The following is an 11606-nucleotide window of genomic DNA, read 5'->3' on the forward strand; positions in this document are numbered from 1 at the left end:
ATCTGTGCCACCAGAAATCTAAAGTCTCAGCCAAGTTTCCCCACTTCTTTCCTCACCTTCTCATGCATGTTCCAAAGTATTATACCTATGATCTATAGTTGTTTCCGACCCTCCAAAGTACGTCTAAGAGTTCAAGAATCCCTCCATAACAGGTGATCGAACACCTTGAATTCATAATTTCGATTCAAGGAAAGATAGTTCCAAGTCAAGTGAAGTTAGAAGTCAAGAAAAAGAGCATAGAGTTTCAAGTCGAGTAAGAGTCTCAGTTTCAAGTTAAGTCATGAGTTCAAAGTTGAGTTCATTTCTCAAAGTTATTAGGGAACTATGTATTCCCAAAGAAGTTTTAAAGAAATGTCTTTACATTTGAATAAGGTTGGAAACTGAGATTTCCAAAGGGGCATTCGGGCTAGTTTTTGAGTAATTATCTCATATCAGCAGGAATAAATATGTTTTAAAAACATAAGAGCCAGTACATTTTGGGAGTAGTATCGAGCACCGAATTGGGGGAGCGTTCAAGAACCCATAGCCCCCATAGAACCATGTTAGCCACTATGGGTAGAAAAGGATCATACGTTTTAGATGAATCCTTTTCAAATTAGACTAGTGGATCCATTAGGCAGTTCAGGTCTTATACCTTTGGCCGGGTATAAGATGCTCTGGCAGCGTGAGGTCGATCGCTGTATCACTATTATAGCTCTTATGTGATGGTTGTCGGTTAGAGAAACTCCCACAGCAGTTATTGTATTTTTTATACACAGAGATTATTGTATTTTTATATACATCAGTTCATTATATTTCTATATACATTTCAGGCTTATTGTATCTTTGTATACATACAGAGTTTATAGCATGTTTTAAACAGTCTTTCTTTATATCGCACTTGTTTTAAATTGTCTTATATTGAAAGAAGTCAGTCAGGTTGAGGCAGGTAAGCTATTTCAGTTTCTTCCAGATTCCCTTCTAGCCTATGTTGCTTAGCTTTCCAACTCGCATACTCGTACATTCCATGTACTGATGCCAGTTGGCCTGCATCGTTTGATGATGCAGATTCAGGTACCCCAGATCAACATCCTGCCCGTCGTTGATCCAGCTGAGCACTCCAGAGTCAGTGGTGGGCCTCCTTGCATTCCGGAGGACTCAATTATTTTGTGTTCTTAGTTTTTGTTTTATTAGGATGTTGCGGGGTCTGTCCCAACATCCATCTCAGTATTTTAGAGGCTGCATAGACAGGCAGTCAGTCAATTAGTTTTGAGTCTCTCATCTATATATATATGTAAATATTCTATTTTGAGATTCGAGTTGCCTCTATGGCCATATTTTATAAGTTAAGTTGTTTTGTAATAGTGCATTGCATCGAGTTATTCTGTTGAGGTTTCCGCTGAGTTAAGAAAGCCAGGCCAAGGGTTCGCTTGGGGCCAGAAATGGTCTCCGGGTGCCGGTCCCGCCCAGGGTGTAGGCTCGGGGCGTGACAGTTTCAATAATTCTAGCAAAAAAGTATTAAAGAAAAATAATACTCCCTCTATCCCAATTTATGTGGTACTTTTTGTTTCTCAAGAGTCAAACAGTTTAAGTTTGACCGAAAATTTGCGCGTGGATCTTCAATTTTTTTGAAAAGAAATTTATATATTTGTAAACTACGTAAAAAGTACTACTATAAGTCACAATAATTGACAATCCAAAATAATTAAAAGATATATGAAAAATTTACGTCAAAGATAGACTTGTTTAAATCTCGAAATCCAAAAAGTGCCACAAACAGAGGGAGTAATAATCTTTTTTGACGAATAAATAAATATAGGAAATTTGAAAAAATAAACTTGTAAATTAAAGAACAATTACGCCTTAAAACTTTAATTATTTTAATTCAAATTAAAAATAAGGAAAAACTACCTAATTACACACACATTCCAACCATATTTTCTAATTCTCTCTATAGTTTGAAATAAATGCATTTTATCTCACAAATTAATAATTCATATCAGATTTCAAGTCAATACACCTAGTTACAAGTTTTTTTGCTACAAGATACATTTAAATAGGAAGAGAGATGAGCAATAATAGGAAGGAGGCGAGTGAGATTTGTCTATGTATCTCAGATACATGTGAATCACATCAAATACGTGTATATGGTGCGTTTAGCATGTATTTGGGATACCAGATAAGAGAGTGACGAGAGAAATGAGAGGGAGGCGAGCTAGATTTGTCTATGTATCCTAGATGCATGTGAATTCACTTGGATAAAGTGTATCTAAAACAAATAACATCTAATTTTGAGCCTATGTACCCTGAGATACATGTATTTGGGCGCACCAAATCTTGTAAGATTCATAATATTGCAACATAGAGTGCATCTAAGTAATTAGTTCCTAAACTAGTGAGATTTATGTAAGTTACCTTTAAATAAATAGTTTGGCCTATGGTCCGACCCTTAAATAAATGGGCTTGAATTTTTTTAAGGAAAATTGTATAAAATAACAAACTATTAATTCAAAATAAATGTTATAACCACAGTTTCATTTAATTATAATATGTAGCAAACAATTTGTCATTCGCCTCTCTCTCCAAGAAATTCCGCTCGCCACTCTCCCTGATCTCGCTCGCCACTCTCACTTTATACGAACACAAATGTATAAATTGTGTTTGTGTTTGTATAAAGCGAGAGAAAACTGTATATACACATACAAATACAAATACATATCTCTCCTCTCCCCAGAAATTTCGCTCGTCACTCTCCCTGATCTCGCTCACCACTCTCCCTCGCCTCTCTCACTTTATACAAACATAAATGTATAACTTGTGTTTGTATAAAGCGATAGAAAACTGTATATACACATACAAATGCATATATTTTCGTCCTATACACTTATAATTATACAATACAAATCTTTCCTTGCCCAGTTCTCTTTTGCCTTTCTCTCTTTCTCGCTTTATACAAACACAAATTATACAAAATACAATGTATAATTTGTGTTTGTATAAAGCGAGAGAGATTTGTACACAAATATATTTGTATACAAAACTACAGTTTCATATACATATACAGATTTATATTTAAATACATATAATACACATATACATATACGACTGAAAATCACAACAAAAAAACATATACTTATACAACTTACAGATGTATACAAAAATACAATTACGTATACATATACAGATTTATACTTAAATAAATATAATACACATATACATATACGAATATATAGTTATACAATTGATTTTTATGTATAAGTATATCGAAATATACAGATTCATAGTCATAGCAAACATAAAATTTATTATGGAGCACAATTATGCAAACTATAGCTATAACATACAAATATGATTTTTATGTTTGCTAAACCTAAAATTTACTCTCTTTTTTATCCCAACCTACCCAATAACGAGTTGGATTGGGCCAGCCTCATGGCTAAGCCCATTTTGACGGCTCTTATAGGAGTGTATTTTCTTAAAATAAAAATGCATGATTAAGAGAGAAATTTCTCTTTTTGGTTCCAAGTATAATCGAATGTATACATTCTCAATATTATATTCATAATTAAGGTTGGAACAGCAAAGGATGTCATAAATATGATGCCAATCCTTGAAAATGTAAGGAAAATTATTTGTGGGAGATTAATGAGAAGATAGTGGAGGTAGGCAGGTAGATATTATTACACATAATCACATGTAGTAGACGTGAAAATCTTACAATTAGCAAATGCATGAAACTAGATCTTTATTTTGCATCATAAATATTTCTTTTAAGAATAATATTTTGGCATGCCACTACTAGAAGTGGTTGAAACATTATTACATTGTACCACTGCTAGAAGTGGTGGAAACATATTTGCGTATTACTGCTACAAGTGCATGAAAAATGAAATTCATGTCACTTTTCTTGACAAATATTGCTATATATAATGGGAAAATAAAATACTAGTCGTAAGGGACATGATTAGGATGTTATACCATCTTTGATTTTAAAAAAGGATTAAAAAACCCCATCTAGTTTATATATATTGTTGAATAATCATTGTAAATGATATCAACACTTCTTCTCCTCTACAATTTTCCTTTAGTGTCATACGTCTTTTTATTTCCAAGTCTTTAGTAAAATGGGTCTAAAGTCTGTGTTGTGTGCTAAGATAGAAGTGAAGGCTAATAAGGATGTGTTTCATGATGTCTTTACAAATAAACCACACCATGTCTCTACTATGTCCCCTTTGCATGTACAAGGCTGTGAGCTTCTTGAGGGTGTCTTTGGAACCGTTGGATCCAAAATTTGTTGGACGTATACCCTTGGTAAGCTGAATCTTTAAATATTTATCAAAACTTACAAGTAAAAATAGAAATTAAATTAGAAATTATTTAACCCACATAAGGATCGAGTATATGATGTATTATAAGGTATTTCTTTTGGAATATCCAAGGAAAGATTATGTTTCTAATGATTAAAATATATTTATTATTGATTTGTTATATTCAAGCTAGATTGCGATGAAACAATTTGATGTGTTTGGTATGAAGAAAATTCCATCTTTTTCAACTTGTTCTTTTGTTAAGGACTTTTATGGTTATCCAACAAGAAATTTGGAAATAACTCCCTTTTGTTTTTTTTTGGGTACGGCAGAAGGAAAAGAGAAGATTTCGAAGCAGGTAATTGAAACTATAGATGAGGAAAAAAAAGTGATCACATTCAAAGAATTTGAAGGTGATCTAGTGAATAAATATGATAATTGGAAGGCAACTCTTCATATCGAAACAAAGGGTGAAATTGATTTGGTAAATTGGACAATGGAGTATGAAAGGCCAAATGAGAATGTCCCTGAACTGATAAATTTGTTGGACTTTATTATTGGTATGACCAAAGCTATTGATGATCACCATGTCAAGATGAATTGATGGGATTATATATATAGTTGCTTTATTTGATGTTTGAGAGTATAGTAAAAAAATAACTCATGTTGGTTGTGTACTTTTTATTTGGGTTTTATCTTTGGTGAATTCATGTTTGATTGTGTCTTTTTCTCATGTAACCTTTGTGTTGTGTAATAAGACATGGGTATGAAGTTTATATATATTTCTCTTCGCCTCCTCCTAACTTAGTAACATTTTATTTTTCGCAAAAGGATCAAATATATTACTATTACACTATCAAAAATAGTCAAAATATACTTTTTGTTTTAAGTTTTGATATTTTAATTATACCACTTCCGTTGTCTTATTACACAACACAAAGGTGAAAAATTTACGACCTACACCTATGTAGAATTCTTAAAAGTTCCAAGTTCAGAAGAATTATATATATTTATATTATTATTATTATTATTAATATGATTATTATTATAATAATAATAAAAATAAATGATCTCTATTTGTTTTTTTAAAAAAAAACAAAATGTTTGTGAAGCCAAAAGCTCTGACACAGCTAAAAACCTTTTAAAAAAAATATTTTGACTAAAATAATCTTTAAATTTCTCAAAATGCCCTTACTATCGAAAATTGCTGTAACTTTTTTACATATACAAACAATAGAATGAGGGGCAGTGTATACATATGGTTTTATTATAGGAAGGTACTTCAATTATTATCGGAAGCTACTTCAATAGAATGAGGGGCAGTGTATACATTTGGTTTTATATTTTAATTAATAATTTGTGGAGAACAATGACATGCATGTGCCAAAATGTCCTTACTACCCAAAATGCTTTTATTATCGGAAGCTACTTCAATTATTGCCTTATATATAAGTAGTAAGATTAATTTTCACAACCCCCACATAGTCATCAATGAAAAAAATAAAATAAAATATGAAGTTGTAATTTAAAAGTGAGTAGGAGAAATTTTATTGGACTTAATAGTTATAAAATGTGGCTACAATAAAATTGTAAGCACATCTTAAATTGGTGAGTCTTCAATTGGCAACACCTTATAAAATAAAAGCTCAGTAACAATAAGAAACAAGAACTGTAGAGAGCAAGAGAGAAAAATACATGTTCCATTTTTTTTTCCTCTTGTAATTTTTCAGTCGATAAAAGAAAAATATCACCACTTGAAAAAAAAAAAAAAAAAGGCCTTCTTTTGTCTTGAAAGATAATGAGTCCCACATAACTTTAATCAAGGCAATGAATACGTGAAACATTATTTTCAATCTTGTTTAAAATAGAATAGCATCTTTCAATCACTTGAAACATCACTTCCAATTTTGTTTAACCCTAGATCTTCATTTTGCATTGTAAACATATCTTTTTAGAATAGTATATATCCTGACATGCCAATTCTAGAAGTGGTTGAAACATATTATCACGATCTTACCCATCAAGTCGTGTAGGCACCTACTCTAATATCTAGATAGGAGAATAGTTACAAGAAATTTTAAACATGAAATGCGGAATTGAAAATTATAAACTAACCATCCTATTTCAATATATATAGGAATACTCTTAATTTAATATATATAAGCTTCTACGATAAAGAAAGAGGAGGAGAAATTGTCATCATATTCATCCATAAAACATCGATAATTGAATCAACACTAGATTGTTTAAGTGAAAGGTGATCCAGTCACTATAAAAAATCAGTTGTTAAATTCACATATTCAACCTATTGTCATGACAATTTTCAAAACCACCCCAATAGCATTTGCTATTATCATTTTATGGAGGCTATCATATAAATTTTGTTGGGGCAGCGGTCCGGTCCAATGACATGTATCTGATATTCCAGATACATGTGAATCACACTAGATGAATAAGATATATGTATCTAGTGTTATTCACATGTATATTGGATACATACGAATCTTGCTCGCGATCTCCCTATTTTTGTGTATTTGGTAGCAAAAATACATGCATCTAAGTATATTTTCCTCAATATATGATAGAAAACTCTTAATTAATGGTAAGATACGTAAAATTTTCTGAAAGTATAGATAATAATAGTATATATGGTAGTGAAATATATATAATTATGTAGTTTATCATTTATGGCAAATAATAGTAATACTATGATAAATCTACATTATGTATTAAAGGTGAATTACACATGCAATATAAATATATTATCCATTCATATAATTTGTGCTATATATGTTTTATAAATTGTTCTCTCTGCCGTATGTATTAAAACTGATTTATAAATGTAGGGTCTCATAAATGTATTATAAGTATTCAAGTGAAAAAAAAATGTTATTACTATAAATGGTAAATATTTTCTTAATACACATATTTTGTTAAATTTCTCTTAAAACATTATTGCATAAGGATTACCGCTACAACCGCGCGCATGAAAAAAGAAATTCATGTCACTTTTCTTGACAATATATGTTGCCTCCTGTATTCAGATTAACAAACCAGAAATAATAAAAGATGAAAAGAAAAACACAAAGAACTATCCGAGTCCACAGAACCCACTGTGCGTCCTTAAGAAATTTAATCCCCTCAAGTACCCGAGGTTGCAGATTAATTCCTCCCAAGATAAAACGGATTAACCATTAAAGAAGTAGCGGTACCTCAAACTTCGATAATTTCAACGAACTCAAAATGACAGCAACGAATCACACACACAGACACGATCGATCGATTTTGTTTTGTAAGAAATGTATGTAAAAGAAGGGAAGAATTCGATGCAGAAAAATGAGAGAAAACCTCTCTATTTATAGCCAACAAAGGGTAAAAGTCACAATCTTTTGGAAAGAAGACAACCTTTCAGAAAGGTCACAACACTTTGGAAAAGGCACAACCTTTCAAATGGTCACAACCCTTTAGAAAGGACACAACCTTTCATAAAGGTCACAACCCTTCGGCTTAGTCACAACCCTTCAGGAGAGTCACAACCCTTCATTTCCTATTCACACCTTTAAAACCCAACAATCCCCCACATGAATAGGGAATGGCTATTGTTAAAACATATGCATGAAAAACTGTGTGATTCGTAAGTTAGGATTGATTGCATCTGGATAAGTGGGTTTCCCTTTAAACTTTCCGTAGTGAACATATATCGGATATACTCGGTCAATCGGTAGATTTGATATCTTTGAACCGTCGAGCTTTGGTGTATACCTAGACAACATAAGTCACACAATCAACCCTTGAACTGTTTTTGGTTCTCATTTTTTTGTTCATTTCAGCCATGAACACGTCTTAATTTATAAGTGCGTAGAGAACTGGCCTTACCGGATTCTCCTTGAAGCGGCTTACTCTTCACACTTACTTAGGTGATTTCTAAATGTGTTATCCCGTAGATACACCATTTGATATACCATGTATCAAACTTAGAAATCATTAAAAAGTCCTAATGTCTTTATCATTGTTACTGAACATTGTCTTATCATGAGAATAGACCATAAAAAATATTTTGACAATGTTGAACCGTCATCAATGACTTTGTTTGATCTCCTTGAACCTAGATCTTGGGATCTCCAGTCTTCTAGGTAGAGTTACCGCCACAATGACTTGTTCTCGGCCATAGTCCCATTCCCTTTGATAATATATCAACTCCCTCTCTAGTTAGGCCTTTTATAAGTGGATCCGACACATTATCCTTTGACTTTACAAAGTCAATTATGATAATTTCACTAGAGAGTAGTTCTCTAACGATATTTTGTCTACGATATATATGACGAGACTTTTCATTATACATCATGCTCCATGCCCTACCTATTGGAATATAACTTTCACTGTGTATGCATACTGGAGCTAAAAGGTTTGGGCCAAAAATCTTTCAAGAAATTTTGGAGTCATTCAACTTCTTTACCGGTCTTATCTAGAGTGCTAAACTCAGATTTCATAGTAGAGCGAGCGATACATCTCTGTTTGGAAGATTTCCAAGAGACTGCTCCTCCACCAAGAGTAAATACATACCCACTTGTGGATTTTACTTCATTTGACCTGGTGATTCAATTTGCATCACTATATTATTCCAATATTGTTGAATATTAGTTATAATGCAAAGCAATAGTTTTTTTTTTTTTAAGTATTGTCATCCAATGAGTTTGATTGAGATTACTCGTGAACTGATTTAGTTTATTAATAACATATGATATATCTGATCGCGTACACTTCATGATATTTATCATACTTCTCAATACTCTAGCACAATTCAATTGTGAGTCACTTTTGCCTTCATTCTTTTGAAGTACAAATCTCACATTTATTGGAGTCTTGACAATATTGAAATTCAAATGCTTGAACTTGTCAAGTACATTTTCAATCACATCAGTAACTTCAATGTCTTTCATATCGAAGTTACTTTCTAGCATATGCTTAGTAGCATTTATGTTAGAAATGTCTCTTTTGACGATCACAATGTCATCAACATAAAAACAAATAATGACCCTGTGATTTGGAGTGTCTTTAATGTAAAAACATTTATCACATTCATTAATCTTGAATTCATTTGCCAATATAGTTTGATCAAACTTCGCATGTCATTATTTGGGCGCTTGTTTTTAGTCCACAGAGTGACTTAACAAGTTTACAAACTTTCTTTTCTTTACCAGAACCACAAAGCCCTTGGGTTGTTCCATGTAAATTTCTTCCTCCAAGTTTTCATTTAAAATAAAAATGTTTTCACATTCATTTTGATGAATTTGAAGGCGATATTTCGCAACTAGCGCAATTAACATCTGAATTGATGCAATCCTAGTTAGTGCTATTATCTGTCAAACAAGGCTTTCTTATTGCCTAAAGCCTATGACAACAAGTCTGTCTTTGTATTTGTCAATAGTTTCATCAACTTTCTTTTCCTTTTGTAGATCCACTTTGAATCCAAAAGTTTATTATTTCCTGGAGGAAGATCAACCAACTCTCAAGTATGGTTGCTCAAGATTGAATTTATCTTACTATTGACAGCCTTTTCTCAAAGAGAATCAGTCCACAAATGACATAACTTTTAGAATATATGAGACTCATTTTCAAGAAGAAATGTTACAAAATCAAACTCGTAAGAAGTAATTTGTCCATTGACATTTACTACACCTCCGAATCTCTTTATTAAGTACATTCTCCTTTGGTTCTTTCCAATGTTTTTTAGACCCTTCACTTGACTATCATACGGTTCGGACTTATGAACCATAAATCGACATGCTTTACTATTTGTAGCATATCCAATGAACATAATCCAAAGTCTTAGGTCCTATTTTGACCCGTTTGGGAATAGTTTCCTCATTTCCATTTCTCATATGAAATAGACTGTATTGGAAATTGTTTGATCACTATCTTTCAAGAGTTATTGCTTGTATAAACTTTAAGGGATGACAAACAATTCTCTATCAGGATACAACAAAGCCTAAACAAACACAACTTTCTGTTGCTCCCTTTCTTAACAAACAAAAGTTTTTTTTTTTTATTTGTTACTCCCTTTACTAACAAACAAAACTTTTTGTTTCTCTCTTTCTGAACAAACAATTTTATTTTTTTTGTTGTTGTTCTCTTTTGCTATAATGATAGACCCAACCAAAAATTTTGTGGTAAACCTGAACTTATAAATAGGACATTCAACATTTCCTTCAAAGTTCGGTTTTTTCCTGTCAACAATTTCATTAGATTGAGGTGAGAATGTGCAGTAATTTGATGGATGATTCCATTTTCCAAATATATTTCTGCAAAAGAAGATTCATATTCTCCACATCTACCACTTCTAATCATGACAATCTTTTTACCCAACTGATTTTCAACTTCAGTTTTATATTGCCAATATGTTTCTATTGTTTCATCCTTACCATTCAACAAATAAACATAACAATATCTAGTGCAATTGTCAATAAAATTTATGAAACACTTTTTTCCACCACGAGATGGTGTTGACTTCATATTACAAATGTCAGTGTAAATCAATTTTAAGGTATTAAAATTCCTTTCAACAACACATACTTGACATTTTGATTTATTGCACTAGAAGTTAGGCAAAACTTCTAAGTTGATCAGTTTTTGCAAGGTTTTGTAATTGATATGTCCTAAGCATTCATGTCACAAACAATTTGATTCAAGCAAGTAAGAACAAACAGAAATACTAAGTTTGAAAAGACCTTCTGTGAGGTAACCTTTTCCCACAAATATTTTGTTCTTTACTTTTTATAACTTTCTCGACATTGTTTTAGAGTCAACACCTTGCCATATGTCCTTTTCAGAAGGACCTTTCCATAACATTCAATTTGTTATAGAATTACCCATGACCATAGTCTCTTCGGTCCAATAAGGGCAATATGACCCAAATGTTTGTTTTACAACACAAACATAACATATCACTTTTCACCACTGTTCATGTCTATACAAATAGACATATTTTTTTTTATGAAAAATCACAATATTTTAAGTGACACTTTTTCATCAAAGAATACAATTCTTTTGAACGAGTAATATAATGTTGTGGTTTTATACTAGTCATATCATATACTAGTAAAGAGAGACTCAATGACCACAATAGCAAATATACTCGAAGAATTTTGTGGGTCTAACATAATACAAGAATGTCATTAAATTTCATATCTTGTACTTTTAAATTTAAATTAGATAGTAAGTCTAATTTTGTCTTTATCATAAGTAAAGAACCCCCCACATTATAAATATGTTCTCAAAAATATTTTTCAAGTATTTGAAATTATTTTTCACATATTTTTT

General features: G+C 31.8%; 2 protein-coding genes across 2 annotated transcripts in view; one reads left to right on the plus strand and one right to left on the minus strand.

The window, feature by feature from the left end:
* LOC125871638 (kirola-like) overlaps positions 1-5080 on the plus strand; it is a 219939-nt gene extending 214859 nt beyond the window's left edge. Inside the window, exons 2-3 of the mRNA XM_049552275.1 lie at positions 4093-4290; positions 4619-5080. Of these exons, the coding sequence (XP_049408232.1) occupies positions 4104-4290; positions 4619-4890 (459 nt within the window). The 5' untranslated portion in view covers positions 4093-4103 and the 3' untranslated portion in view covers positions 4891-5080. The remainder of the gene's footprint in view (positions 1-4092; positions 4291-4618) is intronic.
* LOC125871636 (high mobility group B protein 1) overlaps positions 1-11606 on the minus strand; it is a 30420-nt gene that overhangs the window by 17927 nt on the left and 887 nt on the right. The window lies entirely within an intron of this gene.

Source organism: Solanum stenotomum, chromosome 7 (genome assembly GCF_019186545.1).
Source record: "Solanum stenotomum isolate F172 chromosome 7, ASM1918654v1, whole genome shotgun sequence".
Lineage (NCBI taxonomy): Eukaryota > Viridiplantae > Streptophyta > Magnoliopsida > Solanales > Solanaceae > Solanum > Solanum stenotomum.